Source organism: Lethenteron reissneri, chromosome 21, assembly GCF_015708825.2.
Source record: "Lethenteron reissneri isolate LAM-NWPU_2019-01 chromosome 21, ASM1570882v1, whole genome shotgun sequence".
Classification (NCBI taxonomy): domain Eukaryota; kingdom Metazoa; phylum Chordata; class Hyperoartia; order Petromyzontiformes; family Petromyzontidae; genus Lethenteron; species Lethenteron reissneri.
In genome coordinates, this window is record NC_083799.1 from 22,242,440 (window position 1) to 22,264,797 (window position 22,358).

A 22,358-nucleotide genomic window follows, 5' to 3' on the forward strand; every position below is an offset into this window, starting at 1 on the left:
GAACGAAACTCGTCAAATTAATATTCTCACTCTCGTGACCTTGTCTGTCCACTAAATCACAGATACTGTTAAAATCATGATATTTATTTATCCTGGTGAAATCACGGATACTGTATTAGCTTCCAAGCATTTTAAATGAACGATGGATTAGTTAATTACATTTTTATTATTAAATAATTAACTTTTGTTTTGCAGAGGTTCACATTATGTTAATCACAGCCAAACTAAATTTTATCGAGCAGCAGTAGTTTAAATTTTTAATTAAGCATTACTTCACATGCAATCATCTCGTACATTGTGTTATTTAACACACAAGCTGCTAATCTCGCTAAACCTATCGTGGTAAAGGGCCAATTGTAGCAACAAAGATGTTAAAATGTCCAAATGCTCTTCTTTTCCAAGGGCCGATACAATTACATCATGTGTTTCGCAATGTTGATGGCATTTAGTGGCAAAGATGGACTATGCTTTTATGTCCTACTTAAACGCATGGTCTAAGAAGCTATTCACGTTTTTCTGTTCAGCCAGCAGCATTGACAATGCATTTGTAATTACTCCGGACTCGAACTTTAGAGGTTTCTTTTATTTCACGTAACGTAGCTTAGCACCCCGTCGTCATGAGATAATGCCGACGTGGAGATCGTATGACCGAGCAGACCGCGATGACTTGAAGACAGTGATGACGTGAAGACAGCGACGACGTGAAGATAGCTACGACGTGAAGACAGCGACGATGGCCCGAGTCCCTCTCCACAGACCCCGAACATCCCTTCTTGTCCTGCTTTTATCCTCGTGAATTCTCCGGGGGAATTTCCCGAGCTGTCTCTTTTGGACACTCTGGGGAATTTCCCAACCAAGGACCTCCAGACTTGCTGGTACCTTGTCTTTGCATCCAGCCTCGATTCACCTCGAGACTGACATAGTCTTTACATCACCCCCCCCCCCCCTTAAAACATTTAGCCGTCTCAGCTACTGATCATTTTTAGTGGAACCGTCCGTTAGGGCAGAACTGCAGTAATAAATTTTGTAATTGGACGTGCGACGATCACGAACTCAACAGGCAATTTTAAGGGTGAGTAGTGTGGACACCACTCACCCAGTAACAACAACAACAACACATTTAACAACAAAACATGCGCACGTGGCTCAAGGGGGGGGATCTTGAATGTCCCTGGGTTGGTTTTGGGGCCTACTAGCGCATTCTTGTGCACCTTGAGCAGGTTCTCGATGCCGGTCCCTTGTATTTTGCAGAAGCTTGTGCCGTCCCTGGCATTAAGGGTTCGTTCAACTGCCTTGGGGGGGGGGGGGGGGGGGTGGGCTTGACGAACTCAAGCGGGCTCCCGAGTCCGGTTCCTTTCATGATGACGGATTCTTGGGACACCCCGGGCTTTACAGGCACAACAACTTTCCTTTGGCGTGCAGTTTCCATTGAAAGCGCCCCGGCACATCGGACACACCAGACATCGGCCATACAGGACATGGGGATGAGCTGTCTGGGTGTGGTTGTGCATAAGGTTTGAGACGTGACAGGTGGATAAACCAGCGGTGACGCCCTGTCTGTATTCGTACACACTGCGGCTGTTTCAACTCTATGACCTCCACTGGACCTTGCCATCGGCGGTGCAACTTAGGGGACGTACCTGGCGGTACCTGTGGGCAATGTAACACCATTCCCTGTCCCCGACTGCCCATGCAAGCATGTGTTCCCGCCGCCTGGTGTTTTTTTCATTAGCGGCTTGCGCTCTGGTGGTGTTTTCCCTGGCTGCCTCCCGTGCCTCTGACACACGACTCAGCGTAACGTGCATTGGCCCGTAAATGGATGTTTTATTCTTCTTCCCTGAGCCTGTACTCAATTGAGTTGCTATGGTTGGTTAATTCTCCTGGCCATACATAAGAAAAAACGGGGAGAATCCTGTAGAGGCGTATGGGGCTATTCGATATGCTGCGAGAACTCCCGGAACATGCGAGTCCCAATCTGTTTGTGCCTTATTTACCACTTGGCAGAGCATAGATGTTAGAGTTCTGTGCAAGCATTCCACCATTCTAGATTTGAAGCTTTCGTGACTGCAAGGAATCATATTCTTAGGTTTTTTCGGTAAAGTCATGTAGGTAAAAAATTAAAATTAATAAAAGTAAAATAAAATAAAAATAAAATAAAAATCGAGGATGGTATGGTGATGTTTTAATCTTTTTAGTGCCGAGTGCCTCACACACTTCGCGCAGCAGTTTGGATGAAAATTTTCGCCCCTGGTCAGTGAGAAGCTGGTCAGGGGCACCCTTGTCCAAAACGTAGCCATGGAGGAATGCCTCTGCGATGGATGCGGCTGTTTGGTCAGGCAGCGGCCAAGCCATAGGATAGCGGGTAAAATGTTCTAATCCAACCAATATAAGCTTGTTTCCCTTTTGTGTACACGGAAATTGTCCCGGGATGTCTAGTGCCACCATTTCATTGATTCGGGACACAGTGATGGATTGTAACGGGGGCTGAGATTTTTTCAATGGGGGCTTTCGGCGCGCACATTCCGTGCAACCCGCCACAATATGGTGGACATCATTTGACATCCCCGGCCAATGAAAGTCCTGTTGTAAGGTTAGGAGTGTTTTTCGGCCGAGGTGAAACAGCTTAATTTCGTGTACCACTCAAGTTAGTTTTTTTTTTCCCGCAGGGAAGTGGGGACCACTACGCACTGACGCTGTGAGACCTTGTCCCATCTCATCAACAACCCTTCTTAGGTGTGTGACGTCATTTATGGACGGCCCCTAAAGTACGTGGACAGGCGAAGATATAACTTTGGAAATCGCTCGTTTTTGTGCAACTAAGAAATAAAGAAACAGTTTGATTTAAGACACGTCAAACATGCATCAGACTTATTGCTCGCAAAGGTTAAGGCATAGCTTATTTTTTGGTACAAGAAAGCTGCGCCTACAGGCACCTGTGCCAATCTCATAACCACAATTTCGAGAAAACCTCCACCTAAGAGATGGCCTATCTCTCTTTACCTATCTCGCTCTCCTCCTCTGTGTGTACACTTTTCACTCACTGCCTTTGCTGTGGCTGTGAAACTCAAACTCAATCTCCACACTGTGGGAGATGGATGTCTCCTTTGATGCCCATAGTTGTCGGCACTGCTGATTCACTCCTCCCTCTTAAGTCCAGACCTGATACCTTGTCTTGTCTGCCATTGCCTAGGTAGATACTAATATCTCTATCGCCCCTTCAATCTCCATTAAAAGGGTCACCCCTCCCCGTCTTCCGCTAGTTGCATAAATTACAAATGTTGTGTCAATTACATATTACGGTACCATTCAACATCTGTATAGGGTTATGGTGGTTGACAGAAGCTGTGCACACTATGTCGCACCACTGCTCCGTCTGCCTCGTGCACTTGTTTTGATTGTATGATCTGTTTTACCTGAATTTTCTGGTTATACTTATGTTGCTTGTCCTGTACAGGGTTTGTAAGATGTTATATTTAGATACTATATTAATGCAAATGATTGTGGATGTGCATCACGCTACATAATCATAAAAGCTAAATTAGTCATCCTCAATATATATGGTAATACTAATATTTTAGTGAGTCTAAATCCCATTGTAATACCAAATTATCTTGTTTGTGTAATATGTATCTCATTAAACAAGAGCGTGTACTCTATACTATATTACATTGACTGAAGATATTCACATAAATTGGAGCCTAACTTTAAATCGTCCCTTTTTGATCAGATATAAGATGTGCACATTTAAACTAGTAGCTGTGAGCAAGCGATGGACATTCTACATTTTTATGGCGGAGGCTATGTCAATAGTACATTCATTATACTCACAAAGTTGAAGAGGTATGGTTAGTTAAACTTAGTTAAATACTTTGCACCAAGAGGCATATAAACACTTGCGAAACCAATGTGGCTTCATGCAGTGCTCTTAAAATGATAAAATGTTGAAAGAGATCACTGTAAGGTCATGTTGCTATGTACGTGCATTTTACCGCATACAGAAATGTAAAGCCTCAGTTCTAACCCACTTTCTTACCAATTAAACGTCAGTTATTTTGATCGTCACTGCTGAGGAAACGGACACTATAGGTTCAATAAAAAAAAATCAAAGTTAACGACAGGCAATAGGTAAGTTGATGTTGAAGGCCCTGCCACGTGAATGTAGAATTTCCAAAGTTGACATTGGGCTACTAATGCAAAAGAGCACTACGCCACGTGTATTTTACCAGAAACAGATTGACTGGAAAGGGAGGCAGCACATGAAATAAACTCCGTACATTTTGTAAATTTAAAAAAAACAGCAAATCATTCGTTAAATGGTAGATCGTTTAATTAAGTTATAAGGACACTACCGACATTGATTTCAAATGATTGGATAACATTTAAAAATATAATTTAATCTGCAGCAAAACGTGTAATGCACCACTAACCAGTGCAAATTAAAAAAGTTTAATTCATATGTAAATAAAAGGCGATATCAAAATAAAAATAATACGTAATTTAGTATGCGGGCTTGGTACATGATCTGTCTTAACGTATTCGCATTAATATACCTTTCATTCAACAGGTTTGTGTAATGATTAAACAATATTAAAAATATAAATTTTCAACAAAATTGCGACAGATTTTTTATTGTTGCATTAATGTCATGTATGTACATTTACGTCTTGCTAGTGAAATGTAGATGGTTTGCCATATTCAAAACGCCTTTGTACATTAACATAGGGAAACACATTTGCAATTGCAGCACGAGAAGAATATCGACATGATAATGGTACTTTTGAGCAATAAATAGCAAAAACACATGGACAAACATCAAGGGCTGTTGGAAAATCGTCACCAACTTAACAAACAGTACACACTGTATTTATCTATATATATCATTTGGATCACTGAAGCTCACTTATTGTACATCTATGTTAGTTGTTTTCCCTGCACCTCTAAAACATGGCCAGCAAAACGTTCAGATTTCCAAGACACCAACAGTCAAGTAAATATGGTGATGCGGGTCTATGCTCGCCTGTTCGCTGCTTGTTTATTAATGTGGGTATATTAATCATGCGAATACTTGTCGTCTGTTTCTAGTGGATGTTAAAAAAAATCCCCTGACGTAATTCAAAATGAGTAGGCCCTTTTGCGCTGGCGTCATGGTCCAAATTTGGTAAATTACCCACCAATTATTCAATTGCGATTACACATTGCAACATCGCCCCCTACTTGCAGACTACACCCATCCGTGAAATCTACTACCTTCGTGATGGACCACCTGTGCTCAGAACGGTGCAAATACCAAATGTTTTTAATTTATAATAATGATTACTAATAATGATTATTAGTTAGTATCATTATGTTTCATATATAATAGTTTGAATTACAGCCCTGGAATCTGTCCACGTATTTAATATAGGTTTTGAGCCATTTAGAGCTGCATATCTCAAGAGTAATATTCTTGATCCATAGCACTGCGCTTGCCAAAGTCCATCCAGCCGATGTAATCCCGGTCTGTGAGCCTGTGACCCACGTCGCGGGGAGGAACCCTCACTGGCACCAGCTGAGCCGCCCCTGTAAAGCAAAACACATGGCAAAAAAATAAGCTGGTTGGTGCGCGTGTACTTTCGGAGATAATTTAAACAATTGAAAAGTGCAACTCGTGTATTTGCGATATATTTCATGAGTGGGAATAAAAGCTCAGCATTATACTGGTAGGAACCACCTGGTTCCACCAGCCGACAGGGGATTATTGTGTCCGTCCGTCCGTCGTGCATCCAAAAATGGGAGGGGTGGGGCTGGGTGGAGAGGGGAGGGTGGGGAGGGGCTGGGTGGGGAGGGTGGGGCTGGTTGGGGGTGGGAAGGGTGGGGCTGGGTGGGAAGGGGCTGGTCACCCCGTGGTGCCCTTATAAAACTCAACGTTTAACCGACTCACGCCGGCTTGTGCCCGCCCTCACAGTCGGCCATATTTGCGGAATACACCACGCCGCCGTTGACCCTGGCCATTTACCGAGCAACCCAACGTTCCTACCAGCTCCCTCCGCAGGAATGTGTTATTTGGTTCCTTGTTGCTGCAGTAACCGAGATAAAGTATTAATTACGTGCATGTACTGTTTCGTGACACTGGATTCAATGTTCTCTTTGTTACATCACAGTGAACAAGTTAATTTCAATAATGACAAACATAATTACCCCGATACATAACATTTATGAGAATGATAACGCCACAATTTGATAAGGATTATGCTCACATCAGCATCCTTGCTGGAGGTAAATGATGTCTTGCTGCGGGTAGATAATGATGATGAAGATAATAACCTTGTTACAAGTTGGTAATGATATTGATGACACCTTGCTGCAGGTATACACTACACTACTACACACTACACTACAATACATTATACACTACACCACTATACTAAATTTAAAACTAATGTCTTTAGAACTGTTTTTTTGTGTTTATTATATTCTTTGGTTCTTTCGGTAAAGTAACGTAGAAAAAAAAAGTGAATACAAAATGAAAATAAATGTGTTTATTATGTTGTCCTTCCCCTGCACCTCCCATTAGCACGGTACTATAGATGATGATGGTGGTGATGATGATGAGCAAGATCACCTTGCTGCAGGTAGGCACGCATGCGGTCACGCAGCAGACGGAACTGCGGGGAGTTGTCAGACTCCTGCAGAGGATCCTGGGCAGCCAGGCTCAGCGATCGTCGCAAAGGCAGGAAGTGGCGCTCCCCAGTCTCCTCCGTCTCGTCCGCCAGGTGCCCGAGCGCACCGGGCACCTCGTCTCTCGCCAGCTCCGCGTGGAGCCTCTCGCGCTCCCTCGGAGCCCCCGAGCGGATCATGGGCAGCGCCAGGCAGCCAGAGATGCTCAGGGCAGCCAGCAGCAGCCAGCCCAGGTAGAGAGAGTTGCGCATGGCTGGGGATGGTGGTGGTGGTGGTCGAGTAGGTAGGTGTTAGTGATCGGTGATGGGGTGTGCCCCGTACGCAATTCTATACAGCACAGGCTGGTTCAGATTTCTTGTGACTCCAATTGAATTATCTGCAACGCAATATATTTATAAGGTTTATTTAAAACAGTAATGTATATGCAAAGAAATTTTTTTTGGGTCAATTAAGTAGGGTCACAAGATATCGAGACCACCCCGTACATCACATGGTTAGCACGTTTCGCTAACCGATTAGCATGGTTGGCTACGTACGGTGCGAAATCAGTTCAACATACTTACATGATTGTGATAGATCAGGCAGGCTCATGATCATACTGTGAGTTTACATCCTGGGCACAGCTGACAGGGTGGTGCCACGTGCTTGTGGTCCAAAGACTTGGAGGTGGGTTTAAGAGATTTGCACCATAGCATGGGCCGGCAACCTGTGGCTCCGGAGCTGCGTTGTGGCTCTTTAAGGACTGCTCTGTGACGTTATACCTACTATAATCACCCAGGAATGTCTGTCCTTAATGCTTGTGGCGTCACTCCACATCGACAGCCCCCTCATTAATATTCATGAGCAGGTGACGTCACTCCCCATTGAACAGCCTCCCTCATTAATAATCATTATAAGATGACGTCCTCCAAATGGACACCCCCCACTCATTCATAATAATTAGCGGCTGACGTCACTCCACATGGGAGGTCGAGGCGCCTCCTCCCCCTCCTCTGCGTCAACTTAAAACCCTCACTACAAACGCAGAACTCTCACGTCACGCAATCTCCGTAACGCTATTGAGACATCAAAGTAAAAAGGACGTGATGATCAACAAGGGATTATAACCTTAAAATTAAATAAGTTTGTGTCACCAGCGCCCTTACAAATTGCACACGCATCTATGCAATGAATATCACGTCGCGGTCTGCTTTTCGCTTGAAAGTTTCAGATTTACTGCAATACACCCGTCCTTGGACGGACAAAAGGCTAGTGTAATAAGGACCACCATCTCGTATCCACATGCGTTGCGCATCTTGAAATAGTGAAGGTTTTTCTATTTTACCGAATTCGAAAAATGGCTCTTCTTGTTATTTTCGTTGCCGACCCCTGCACTATAGTGACCACAACATACAGTGACTCATGTATAATCTAATTGTTTTTCAAACATAAATTTATAAAATATTGCTGGCACATTGCATGGTCAGACAGCTTGTTCTTGTAAGAACGTTGAGTCCCCAAAGCAATCCATTCCTGGGTCGTGCGCACAATCACCGTTTCAATTAAAACATTTGAACTGTCCTACATTGCAGAGGCAGAGAAGTCTGATACGTATAATGGTGATGGGAAATAAAAGGGGACGACGACACATATGACGCTAAAATAAATAAGATGGCACGAAAAATGGATAAGGGTTGTCTAGCACTCAATAATAATGTTTGGAAAGGTCATTCTAAGTATTGTGGTCATTGTGACTCATAGTGAATACATTTTTTTATTGAAGGCCATTGCTAGATGTTTATTTTTTATATACGCTATTGAACGGATAATGATGGTGACATACAACCTTGAGTTTTTTTTATTGGCGGCAAATAACAAGTTAATCGTTTTGTCCTAAGTAAAGCTAGCCAACAGATTCACCGACTTTTTTCATCTCAGGCACATCTATTGATTAGTTTATACCTACGTGACTTTACCGAAATAACCAAAGAGTAAAGAGGATAGGTTGATGAGATACCTTTATTGGCATATTGCTCTGGATTGTGAGCCTGCATGCGGCTCACAATCCAATGGTTGCGAGATCATATCATATTTCGGTCTCGATACAATCAGTACCACTCTGTGGGGAACTCGATAGTGGTTGTACTGTGGAAAGATTACTTTTACTGTTATTTTTATTTTTCCAGGTCCACTGAGGGATAAAGCTCTTTTTCAGAAGGCACCTGGCCACAAATGATAGCTCAACGAAGTTGTTTATCATCATGTGGACATTTATAGCAGTCAAATAATTTTAAACGCACGTTTCTAAATGTGGAGGGGAAAACCGGAGGACCCGGACAAAAAATCAAGCTCCAAATATACACGTGTCATGGTCAGGATCGAACCCACGACGTCCTTTATACCAGGCGAGGTAAACATCTCGCCACCGTGGTACCCAATTTGTGAATTTTCACCACTGGCTCAGCCCTTTAAATATGAGATGAGTGCTACCTCAATGCTCATTTGAACAATAAATCACTTTCAATATAGTATGGCTGCATGACTTGTTTGTTTTATTTGCTCAAATATTTTCCAATTGTGCTTTCAACATCAAGATATGAGGAAATTCCCATTTCAAAATTGTGTTGCGAGCAGTGGACCATGCCGTGTTAGAGAATTATCCCTGGGACATGATGTCACAGAACTACGTATGAAGGGTAACATTTTTTAAAGCATTCAGCACCATTCATCTACAGCATGAAGTTAATCCATCCCTACTGCAAATGTCTAGGATTGCCAGTAAATACAATGCAGCTGCTGAGGCTGCAGACGAAATTAACGACTTGGAAATTACATTGGTAGTATTCACGGTGTCTGTATCAACATCGCATTGCTATGGAGCACTAATGGTATTGAGATACATGTTGTGTAATAACCAGACTGCAGGTTTAAATTAAGTCTATTAAACTAAAAATGTCATCAATACTAATATTGATTTTGTCCATCATTGAGAGGAAAGGAAGAATGTTTTTTGACTGATTGGTCTTCTTAAGTTTGGTAGACGAGCATTTAATAAAGTGTTCATTTTGATGAATTACTGTGTTGTATATGAAATACGTGTATTTAACATCAAGGTATGCACAGAAATGCACATTATATTTAAGGTGGCCAGGTATAGCTTATAGAAAAAAGTGCCAATCTGAAAGTCAAAAGTTGTTGCTTCAGTAAAGTAACATAATAAATACCACATTAATCTAAATACTGTAACAGTTTAGCTGATTTTCCTGCACAAGGCGCTTTAGCTTGATTCTCAATATTTTTTAGATACCGCTCACCACTGATGATAGCCGTGGCCAGGAATTGAAATCAGGTCACAAGGTTCATCTCGCAGTGTGATAATCACTGCGTCACCACTCCACCTCTATTTTGCGTAAATGTTAACCGTAATAATAATTACACTTATCCACGTTACATGAAAAAACTTGCTGCATCTCAAATTGTGTTAATCCAATGACAAACAATACAAGTGTAGTGACATAGCGCCGACTGCTGTCCGGCAGCGGCAACTGTGGTGGACAGTTAGCGCACACGCCGTCGAGCATATACACGGGTGTGTCGGCAGGGCGGAGGAACTGGGGCAAGGGTCACAGAAGACCTATTTGGGAAGCCCCTGGAACCCGCTAGCGGGTTCGAGAAGGGAGGCATGGCCAGGGCGGAGCCAGGCCGTGCCGAGCAGGATAAAAGCAGCGCAGAGCGAGAGCTCAGGGCTGCCGGTTCTGGGAGTGGACTCGTCTCGCCGTCGCTGTCGTCTACGCCGCCTTCGTCACTGCCGCATTCACTCGATAATTGCGTGGCCAAACAGTTGTTGGCTGTCTCGGTCGATGCCGTCGGTGTAACGCAGTTAGGGTTATGTCTTGGCTGGGCCATATGCCAACGCGAAGGAAGGAGGTGAGCCGGTGTGTGAACCTAAAGAGTGTTACAATAAAGAAGGTGCTTCCTGCAACTACCTCATCTCCGACTTGTACTACACTACACAAACACTGTGCAATACCTCTGCCAACGTCGATTTTATTTCACGTGTAAGCCTTGGTTGTTCATTGTGGCCATATTTGTGGACTGATAGGGCTCAAGACTGAAGTTGTTGCGTCTCTCAATCAAATTATAAGCACCAATACAATTGTATTGGTGAAAATAGCAATGCAAACTGAAGCCGTGGTGAGTCTAGACCAGGGGTCAACAACCTGTGGCTCCAGAGCCACATGCGGCTATTTTCATGATGTTATTTATTAAGGACCACCACCTCGTATTCACCATGTACATTGCGGCTCTTTAAATATAGATTTTTTTTTTGGTGCCGAATTCGAACGAAAAATTGTTCTTCTTGTTATTTTGGCTACCGACCCCTGGTCAAGAGCAGAGTTTCTCAACCGTTGTTTTGGCCCCGGGACCGCTGAGCCGATGCAACATTTCTGCGGACCACCCAGCACCCCCACCGCCGCCGCCAACCCTGGTGAAAAAACGCATCCACTTCTATCTCTAGTTACCAGTTATACAAAAATATTAATATTACCGGAACGTAAAAAAAAATTACGCAGCTATAGTTTTTTTAGGGGTGGCATTTAGATCTGAGGGTTAGGGTAGTTTAATCATTGTATTTTGCCTAACTTCATTTTTTTTTAATTATCATGAGTAAAATATGAATTAATGTCCGAAACAGAAGGTTATTGTCATTATTTCCTGATCAACTTGCATTTGCATGAAAGCCCGCGGACCACCTGGAGGTCCATTGCGCACCACCGGTGGTCCAGGGCCCACACTTTCAGAACATCTCTGATAGACAGGCAACACAAGCACAAGTGCCCCCTTTCTGTGAGGCTCAACAACGGAAGCGGCGTTTAAGCAGCTTTGGTATACGTATTTCCCATTCTCTTTCATATTAAAAATAAATACGTTTCACCTGCAGTCTGACATACCTATGAAGTGAAATAAGCAGAATTCATAGGTAAAAACCGATATACACATAATTTATCCACATTAACCGTCCATAAATATATATTTGTTAAGTGTATTGTGAATAGTTTCATTACCTCTGCTTAGCGCGGTGTCAAAGACGTCTAACATACATACATTTGTGTACCGCATTGTTATAATGTTGTATTGCACTTGTGTTTCCTTTGTGCTGTATTTGTTTTAACCTACGGTCTCCCTTAAAAAGCAACTATTAGTCTGAGTAAGTGCTTACCTGGTTATAAATAAAGCTCGTTATCTTTAATATGTGAGAATAGGTTTTCCCCTTTTTCTGGCAACAAAGCAGGTGTTAAGATGTTAAAACGCAAAACTGAAACCTTTTACGAGGAATCATGTCTACATTAACCACAATACTTGTGATCAGGATGCAAACAAAAAACATACTCTTACAATATATTCATTGTATTTTAAACTGATTGGTCCACACAAAAGGGGAAAACCTATTCTCATAATTTGGCATTGGTAAAGGAGGTCCCATGATATATTTAATATGTGTACACGTTTGCATGCGTGCATGCTGTAACTACAGGATGCAAAATATTCAAGACATCCTAAATTGGGCTAAACACAAATGCATCCATTATAGCTGAAATAGTGAGCTACCTAAAAAGGCTAAGTAGCTTGCATTAAAAACCGAGGAATAACCTCGAAAATGAAGATTACGATGGATAGGAATGACCAACAACATTATAAATGCACAATTTTAAGCTTAGCAGGGCCAAGCAATGCAAGCCTGAGAAGTTACCCTGACATGTAGCATTGCCATCCATGATTGAATCCGTTAAACAGCTCGAACCTCGCAGCACTTGTCTCAATTGTTTTCAGTAAATTGAGCCACTGCGTTGGTGGATATTGTTTTTGTAAGGCTGTAATCAGATAACCGGAAGAATGCAGGATCCGTAATGTTCAGGGTAAAGCGTTAACTACTTTCTGCCCAGATAAACTCGATAGTTAGGATCCGTCAAATATGGTCTTCCAGGGTTAGTTTTTAATTTGATATACTTTGGTTCAGGAGTAGAAATTATTTATTGTCTTAATATATACATGTTTTATAATACCTCCAATAACTGTACATAGTGGATAAATTGTAAAAAACATAAAAGTTTGAGGACATGTTTTGTGTTCTGAGCGATATAGGTGTCAATGTGGTGTATTACAAATAAAGGTTCCTGACATTTTGATTTAAAGCACATGTACTCACATGGGACAGTATTTGACTTCTATACAGTCCATTGCATAAGCTACAAAGGTATCTCCATCTGAATGCTTACAGAATATAAATTGGATAATTACATTTAATTTTGACCACATTTAATTTTTAATCACAATATTTTAAAAAAAATATCGTGTGTGGTGTTTGAATATTTTAGAGACCTTTAGTAATCTTTCTTATTCATAAATGAGAACGTGATTCTTTACACGAAGTAACAACTGCTGGAAGGAGGTGTGTTTGTTGCGATACCTGTCTTACCACAAATTGGTACATATTTTATTAACCCCAAATGGATGATGGTTCAGGTCAGTGCCTTTAATGTTTTTACTTTTTTGTGGAAATATATCCGTGAAATCCAAGACTAAAATAAAATTGTCTATTGGGAAATTTGATTTTGGATGCTCTCGCTTAAACAAAATAGGTAGTTTTAAATTGCTTTGCAGTCTCTAATTAAAATATAAATGCCCCACTATATATATCCATAATGCCAACATTGTTAACGTGCATATTGTGCAAAAAGTTAAATATTCCTATCTGCACAAGTGATATTCTATCATGAATGCTATAATGAAAGTGCTTGTGTACGGAGGGAAAACAGACTGTTTCACATCCTAGTGGCTAATTAATATGCATTAATCTTAAATAAACGAGTGGATATGCTGTTACCACGTCTTAACACAATACGCGTGAGCGGTGAACATCAAGGTTAAAATGTGTTCGACCTTTTAGAATAGGCATTCCGATGAATGTGCGTAAATGTAATCTACTTTTACATAATATTGTTGTATATTTATCCTGGCAAAATTACAGTATATATAATTGTAAATGTGTGTAAGTGGTTGTGCATCACAGATTATAATAATTTGTTCATTTGCAATTGACGTAACTGAAAAATGTGTCTGTGTGTGTGTGGTGTGAAGTCATACAATCTTTATACAAGATAAAAGGCATATCAAGGATATTTATATTCTGCGTGATTATATTCATAGCACAGCTTGGTTTAATGAAAAGTAAAAATGTCTGCATTTATTACAGAGATGGCTATCAAGGGCAGCACAGCGGTTAGCATCTCATATACACGCGACCCCAGTGCACACAGCGAAAGTAATGCAATCGGAATCTTACAGCGATGGAGGTTAAAAACTGAGCCCAAGTGGAAATATATATCTCGCTGCTCAAGTGAGCAATAGGGTAACCCACAATTGCTCGCTATTTAAACTAATATTATGTTATACGAAGAAATAACCAAGGTGTATCAAATGAAATAAAATACACTTTTCAAATGCAGGCTCTGTTCGAGTAGGGCAGCAAGAACTTTAGGATAAATATTTCAGTCCAATTTAAAAAAAATAGGAATTGCATTAAACTAACTCAGCAAGGCAAATTATGCGTACAGACATCAATGCATTTAGTAGCACCAGCGACGGCTTACCTCGTCTGGGGCTCACTCTTGCCAAGTCCTGGATTCAGACAGGTTTTTCGCTGTCAGCCACTCGCCTGCACTACTCCTGTGGCACAAGCGGTTTATATAGTCGATCATCATTGGGACGGGGTGGGTGGGTCGGTGGATGGGTGCGGTATCGCCAGATTGTCCCCTGCGTCTGCAAGTCAGTGTTGAGGATGCAAGGGGCAGGGTGTGAGGGGGTGGGGGTCACCTTTTTAGTGATTGTGTACGTGTCTGTGTACAGGATGTAGGCTAAGGCTGATGTGCGTGGGCATTGAGAGCTCCGATACGGGTGGGAGTTAAAAAAATGGAAAACGTGTGTCATTGCTGATGAAGCCAGAATTCGGCTGAAATTCTGAGGCGCATACGGAGGAGGCAAAATACACACTTGTCAATGCTTTCAACTAACGGTGTAGATGTTTAGGTTCTTGATGCTGAGGAAAGCGACTGAGAGTTCGATATTTAGCTCTTTTTAACAAGCCCTGCAGCCTCAATCGCAACGTAAGACAGTTGGTTCAGCGTGGAGAGATACCCGAGTCAAACATTTTTTTTATCACCAATTAGTGCCCATGAATGACGATTATGTGTAATTACACATGTATATGTTTGTTTATAACGTGAGAGTAAAGTTTCGGTGTGGTAGTCATAGAAACGATATTTCGTATTTAAGATAACACACACGCATAATTAATTTGGTTCTACCGCTATCCATTCATGTCCATTCACTTTCCCCGGTCAGCACTCAGGCAGCAGCAGCAGCAACCTTTTGGCCAGTTGCCGCCTGACCCGCTCTAACTGGCTGGGCGAGGTACGGGATCATGGGGTCAAGTCTTGGGGCTATTGCACGAGATTCAATATGAGAGCGGTGGGGTCTGAAAGTCTTCCACAAAGGCAGAAGTGAAGTGATGGTTGGTGTGGTTGCCCTGCGAGCATTCACCGCTGAAATACAATTTGCAGGTTCCTACACTAATATAAGCGGTATCAATCACGCATTACTTGTAAAAGTGAAGACACATTTGGCAATGCTGCAGTAAGACAATAGTAATACTCGATTTAAAGCTTTCGTGACTGCAGGGATTCATCTTCTTGGTTCTTTCGGTAAAGTCACGTAGAAGGGAAATAATAAAATAATAAAAATAAAACATCATAAAATACAATTCTCACGACGTTTCAGCCACAACGCAAGCAGCCGTCCTCATTCAGACGCTGTCTTTCTGACAGACCCGTTCTTCACCTGAGGACGGCTGCTTGCGTTGTGGCCGAAACGTCGTGAGAATTGTATTTTATTATGGTTTTTTTTATTTCCCTTCTACGTAACTTTACCGAAAGAACCAAGAAGAATAGTAATACTCATATATTAATAAATACCGCATATATTCATGAAATAATTTATTCATAACCATCTGAGAGGCCACTGAGACTAAAGTTACGTTTCGAGGGAGACCTCAGCAAATAAGAACGACCAATAATACATTTCTAAATTACTAAAAGGACGATTGCTTGTGTAACAATAAAGGGTATAAGATCCAAGCTTCACATCAAAACAGAACAGATTATTAAAATAAATAGATGTATAAGTAAATAATTAAACTGAAAGTACAAGTCAGGTATAAACAACAGAGGCCAAATTTAAGAAAAGATTACAACAATTGTATGTATGGTATAGTAAAAATAAGGCAGTAATGTGCATGGAAGGTTAATACCCAGGTGCAAACATTTGACGTGCAATTTAAAAGCAACTGTGTACATTCATAATACCATACTCGTGACAATACAGTATATGACAATAGGTTTTCCCCTTTTTTTCTGGAAACAAAACAGGTGTTAGGATGTTTAAACACCAAACTGAAACCTTTTACAAGGAATCATGTCTGCATTAACCACTATACTTGTGGTCAGAATGCAAACAAAAAACATACTCTGATAATATATGCGTTGTCTTTTAAACTGATTGGTCCACACCAGAGACAGCTTTCTTTTGAGCCTAGTCTCAAAACGGTGTTAGACCAGAGGACGCCAAAAGGTGTACAGCACAAAGACAAGCAATGCAGTATATGTAAATTAGATGTCATAACATTGCACCAAAATTAATCAACACGCCCCTGGCTAAATTGCTAGAATACACCACGATCTCGTCAAATCTCAGAAGCTCGGCGGCTTTGAGCCTGGAGAGGCAAGTCAGCTGATTGGAGGCTGCTGCAGTAGACAGCAGAGGGTGGTGCATCGAAATCCCTCGTTGCACCATGTAGTATATTATATGCTCCCACAAAATGTTATTCTTGCCTTCACTAAACCACCCTGACCAGCGTGGTGAAGCATGATCAAAATAATCCCACGACCCCTACGTCATGGGGAATTTCTCATCGAGCAGTTGGCTTGACAAAAGTGATGTTCAAAAAAGAATGCACGCATAACGGTGGTGCGATTGCGAATTAAATTCACCAAAAACCATGCGCAAGCAGTACCACTGACAGTGGTTAGCTCTGGAGCGTGCACAGCGCAGGAGTGCCTGCTGTGTCGGCACATTCGACAGCATGGATGTCTTCTCGCACAATAGTTTTATTATTATTACACGCTTTCATTTAACTCACTCTGTTGTTGTCGTTGTCCTATCCTCAAATCTTGTAACTAAATTTTAACCCACTTCCCAATGTGGTATCGACTGCAAACTTGGTATACTTATGTCATACTGATGACAATACAATATTCTATCATAAAAAAATAAACAAAACATTTTAAACTATCTTTTTTTTACACGCTTTCTATGAACTCACTGTCTGTTGTTGTCGTATCCTCAAATCTTGTAACTCAATTTGAACCCACTTCCCAATGTCGTATCGACTGCAAAATTGGTATACTTATGTCATACCGATGACAATACTATATTATATCAAAATAATAAAATATAAAGTATTTTTAAACATTAATTTTTATATGTTATGTTTCGGCTTGGGTCTTATTGTCCACGCTCAACTGACGTTGGCTGTAAATCACCACGGTCCCTTACGCTATGGCAAGCTTTGCGGCCACTTCCTGGAGTCGTGGAGTTCTACCATTATGAGTAGGGTACATTTCATTAAAGCGTGTTTTTAAAAAAGTATTTTTAAATATGACTTATTTTCCAGCGCGGTAACAAAGCTGTCGGTCGGTGGGAGATTTAAAATGTATATCACTCCGGCTGAGCGAGTTTACAGAGCGAACACCTTAACGTGAAAACCAGTTTTTTTCGAGTAGGTATTGAAGCACAACAGCATGTATTGGCTTTAGTTTACCATGCCTAGATTCCAACATCTGAATGTGGTTTGTTCCATTCGTGCGAGATATACCTTCGTGCAGCTTATGGACCGCATAACTGACGAAATGTAATGGGTTGTGGTTGCTCCCAGTCTGCTTTTTCCTGATAATTACCATGCCCACAATTGCACGATGCCGTCACTTGGCAAAGTTGATATATGCAGTGCCCACTTCAACTTTGGTGAATGTTTTTCTTTCAACGTCAAGTGCTATCAATACTTAATATAGAAATGGCATGAACACACATCGCTAACATTTTCCATCAAAAGGGCAAGCTTTTGTTTGTAAAGTCACGTAGAAAGACAGCGTCCGAATTCGGACGCTGTCTTTCCGACAGCCCTTCACTTGAGGACGGCTGCTTGCGTTGTGGCCGAAACGTCGTGAGAATTGTATTTTATTATGTTTTATTTTTTATTATTTCCCTTCTACGTGACTTTACCGAAAGAACCAATAAGATGAATCCCTGCAGTCACGAAAGCTTTAAATCGAAACTTTTGTATGTCATTTTTCGCAAATGACCATAAAAATTTGCAAAGCATAATTGAAAACAGATTTTTGCAATTGTGTTTGCAAATAGTTTGAGGTTCGTGGCTTTTTAAAATAATTACATTCATCTTATTACATACATTGTTTGATTTACCGGTGCATGGAAATGGCACACATTCCAATATTTTGTTTACATTTATTTAAAAAAAAAACAATATAGGCACACATTATTTAAGTTGCAAACAGTAACCTGGGTCATGACAAAATCAATAACGTAAGGAAGACGCAACACAAGCAAATTAAGAGCTCCATTATTGAAGATCAATACCTTGACTGTGCATCCCACGTTATCCAACCACAAGTTGAAAACTTATTTGGTCAGGAAAAGAAACACTCAAATGTATGTATACAATGTTTATTTACAGAATGTCTGTATATACCTCCATCTGAAGATACCGTACAAAACAGGGAGAAATGGGCATCACGGGGGAAATGTCGAATGATTTATGTTATAAAAGATAAAGAGCCGAAGATGTTGAGCCTGCCCTTGAACAGGGGTAAGGGAGTCTACAGCAGAGAGGGTGGGTGGAAGGGAGTTCCAGGCCCAGGGGGGCAGCAGATGAGAACGAGTGACCTTCCACTAAGTGAACGTTTCAAGGGATATTCAACAGAGCAGAGGGTGCACATGGAGTTGTTGTGCATGATACAACAGAGAGTATGTAGATTACAGTGAGTTAATATAGGATCTGCAAACAGTATGACCTTGAAGTTGATCTGGGATTGGATTGGGAGCTAGTGGAGAGAGGAGTAGTCTGTTGCAGGCCTTTATTATTGGAGAGTAAAAATACATAGACGTTAGTGGTTGGTGATTTGTCATGGTATGTAAACAGACTGTTTCCTTGACGCGTTATATATGCACCCTCTTCTTATATCTGTATCGATCCTCAGAAATAGACGATATTGCCGCTTCAGTCTGGGTTGCCTAGTTTCTGCTTCCTGATTCCGAATTCAGCCCTACGTTCTGAAAGACAATTAGTTTGCTACTCGTTTAAATATCAATACTCGTCAAAATGTAGAATAAGTCTGCCTCATATTTGGATCGTGGTGAGTAGGGGTTTTGTAACACTGACCGCGCCTCTAAATCACTTAAGAAAAGCAACTTGTACTTATTGATCCACAACCAATCTCATCCATCACATGCAGTAATAATGACCTGTGCCATCACATGCAGCAATATTGTTATATCTACACGTAATTCAATAGTTAACCTGCAATCAAGGATCCATGTGAACAGTTTGATCTAACCACTAAGATTTCTAACCATTAACATTCTGAATAATAACAAAATAAACAATTGTCACAATGTATTTGTGGTTTTACTGTACATTTAATTTTTTGTTCGTGATTTTAATTACGTTTAGAAACACAGATGGTTAATTTACTTTCACGATTTTCATCTTCTGATAGGTCACTGCCATCTAGTGGACAAATGTAATCACACTGAAAATAATCATTTGAAGGAGAATAGTTCCAATAAAGTGGCATAACAAGCCAAAAAGCCTAGAAGATATTATTTCAGATTAGACAGCTATAAATATGGTTTAACTACTGGTCGCGAAGAAGTCGTTGTGATGGCATTTTCTGAGGAAGTTCCCTGACACAAGGTGATGCAACTCTTGTCCCCTTTCTAATGTAAATTTCATTTTATCGTGCCATAATGCTGATACTTCGCTTGGGAGAAAAATTAAATGTAAATAATGTAAATGTCCCAAATGTTTCATGAGTGCATTTCACTGTCACACGACTTCAAACCAGCACATAACAGAGTGCATGTTTGCATTGCTTGGGAGAGCAGTAATATAGGCCAATGTAAATAAAAGGTGCACTCCATGCAGCTCCGAGTATATTACAACAGTTCCTCCAGCATCTGTCACCAGATTGTGTGTGAACTGCATATTGACGAGCATGAAGGTCCGAGCTGCCACAAAGTGACGCATTTGGCTGTCTACGCATATTGTATCTGCTACGATGTATGAGCATACATGTCAGCATTCAAGTGTGCATGTTTGCAGAGCAAGGTTACATTCTTGAGATGTGAAGTCTTATCCCCTGGAAACAATGGCAGCTGCCCGTGTTCGTGGTGCAATCAGCGGTGTCCTCAATAGTAGTGGCATCAGTTCGACGTAAATAAACGTGGACACGTTATCAAAGTAGTCGATAAGCACCGCCGACAGAGTAAGTAAAATGTGAACTGCAGCGGAAAGGAGGAAACAAACCATGCGACAGCAGAAACACAGATGTCTAGTGGTATAGAATCATGAGTCCTGGTATAACATTAATATTAATGCCTGGTGGTCCGAGGCTATCTGATACACTTGTCGATCAATGTTGGTGCAGTGTATGTATCAGTCTTACTGCATATCAAATGATTGTGGGGGTAGACAATCTCAGTGAACCTGACATGCTCACAACTTCTTTTAAAATCACCTGGTGTAGTCACTTAAGATAACTATTCAGTATTGACAATATACATCATGCTGTATACAGGCACTTGTTTCGAATTCACCCCATGTGGAGAAAATGTGAGCTTCAGTATATTCCCTCCATACAAAACAAAATGAACGTAATACTCTATGAGAGGAAGCTCCTATCTTTTACCGAAATATTCAGATTTGAATGTCATAAAATGTGTACTGTTTTCGTTTAAACCCGCTTTAATCGGAAAAAACTAAGAAAAGATAAAACAATGATTCTCGCTTTCATTTAATTTGCTCTTTAACGCTCTATCAAACGAAAAAAAATTGGAATTACACGCACAAACATGTTTATGGGGCACTTAAAATCGAGATTTAAGGGCCTTAAAATGAAAAATCTCAGATTTTCAGATTGTTCCTGTTGTTTGTGTCCTAAAATCTAAATACCAAATTTCAGCTTTCTAACTTGTCGGGAAGTACCCTAGAGGTGTTTGAGACATATATACAGATTAAGGTCTTTATTTATATATACTGTATGTATACTGTATATATAAAGAAACAAGCCTCTTGGTGTGCTTGTGTGAAATACATAACTGTGGTGGAGGCACGAAAGCCCACGTTTACACTGTAATATGCACTTGGTTTATTTTGACACACATTGTTTGTGGGGGTTGATAGCATGTGTAGTACCACTTCGCGGGGGGTTTAACAGTGGTTGCCCTATTGATAAACTCACCTCCGCCATATGAATGTGTTATTTGAATTACTAGCCTCCGGGCTATCAAGAATAATTGAGCACCAGGTCAGTGCTCATTTGAGTAGGGAATCACTTTTGGGGTTTTCGACTTGAACGTAAAATCCAAGTGTCCTGTTTGCCTGAAGACATCCCCGAACTGCAACATATTCCATGGCCACTGGGAAGCGAGACGACTTGGATTGTGGACCGAGCAACTGGGTTCGGGTCAGATTCTCAAGGCAATCTTATCGAGCTGACTGGACACGGGTGCTAAGCCCACTTGTCCACGTGTATAACCGCACGCATTTACCCGACCCGCCGCCGGTAACAGTAGTGGCATAATGGGGTCAATGTGGAAGAATATTATCAGGTATGCAACGATTTGACTCTCTAGAAATGTCATGGATTGCCAATTTGCGGTTGTGTTTCGATTTAACATCTGGACCATTTCTGCCCCTCCTACCCCCTTACATAATTCACCAATCTGAATTGATCATTGGAGAAGTATGCATGATCAATGTATGTATGATTAACCCCAATAACCATAATTGCGCCAGGCAGTTCCTTATCCAGTCGTGGGTTGACAAAGGGATGTAAATTAATATTATTATTGTTGTTGTTGTTCTTGTTGTATATGGGAAAGCTCACACTAATGCCCACCAATGGATATTACAGTCTTGATAAGAAGCTCTGCCCTTTCGGTGGGTTCGGGAGATTGGGAAGGCCCTCTCCATGTCTGGAGCATCACCTGTGGGTGCACGTTACAGCCACTGGGCAGCAGAGGGCGTCCTTCACTTTGCCATTGCCCTACGCCCCAAGGTCTAACAGTCTACATTGTTACTCTTAGGTTTTTTCGGTAAAGTCACGTAGGTAAAAAATGAAATAAAAAAATAACAAAACTATTACATGAAAATAAATCTATTAAATCACGACGTTTCTGTAGTTATTTTGATGTGCATTTTTACACCTGATGAAGGAAACTTGTGTTGTCTCCGAAACGTCGTGATTTAATTTGATTTATTTTCATTTATTTATTTTTTACTTCATTTTTTTACCTTTACCGAAAAA

The 22,358-nt window shown here is 41.1% G+C and overlaps 1 protein-coding gene across 1 annotated transcript; it reads right to left on the bottom strand.

Moving 5' to 3' along the window:
• Positions 1 to 4,309: 4,309 nt before the first annotated feature.
• On the bottom strand, positions 4,310 to 14,360 carry LOC133344993 (cholecystokinin-like). The gene is made up of 3 exons (XM_061555329.1): positions 14,289 to 14,360; positions 6,602 to 6,910; positions 4,310 to 5,559 (listed from the first exon to the last, which is right to left on the bottom strand). Exons 2-3 carry the CDS (start codon positions 6,906 to 6,908, stop codon positions 5,432 to 5,434), a joined length of 435 nt encoding a protein of 144 aa, XP_061411313.1. The 5' UTR covers positions 6,909 to 6,910; positions 14,289 to 14,360; the 3' UTR covers positions 4,310 to 5,431.
• Positions 14,361 to 22,358: the final 7,998 nt, after the last annotated feature.

Coding starts and splice junctions, on each gene's coding strand:
- LOC133344993 (XM_061555329.1), bottom strand. CDS start 6,908: ATGCGCAACTCTCTCTACCTGGGCTGGCTGCTGCTGGCTGCCCTGAGC. Junction 5,560..6,601: donor GCGTGCCTACCTGCAGCAAG/GTGATCTTGCTC, acceptor TTTGCTTTACAG/GGGCGGCTCAGCTGGTGCCA.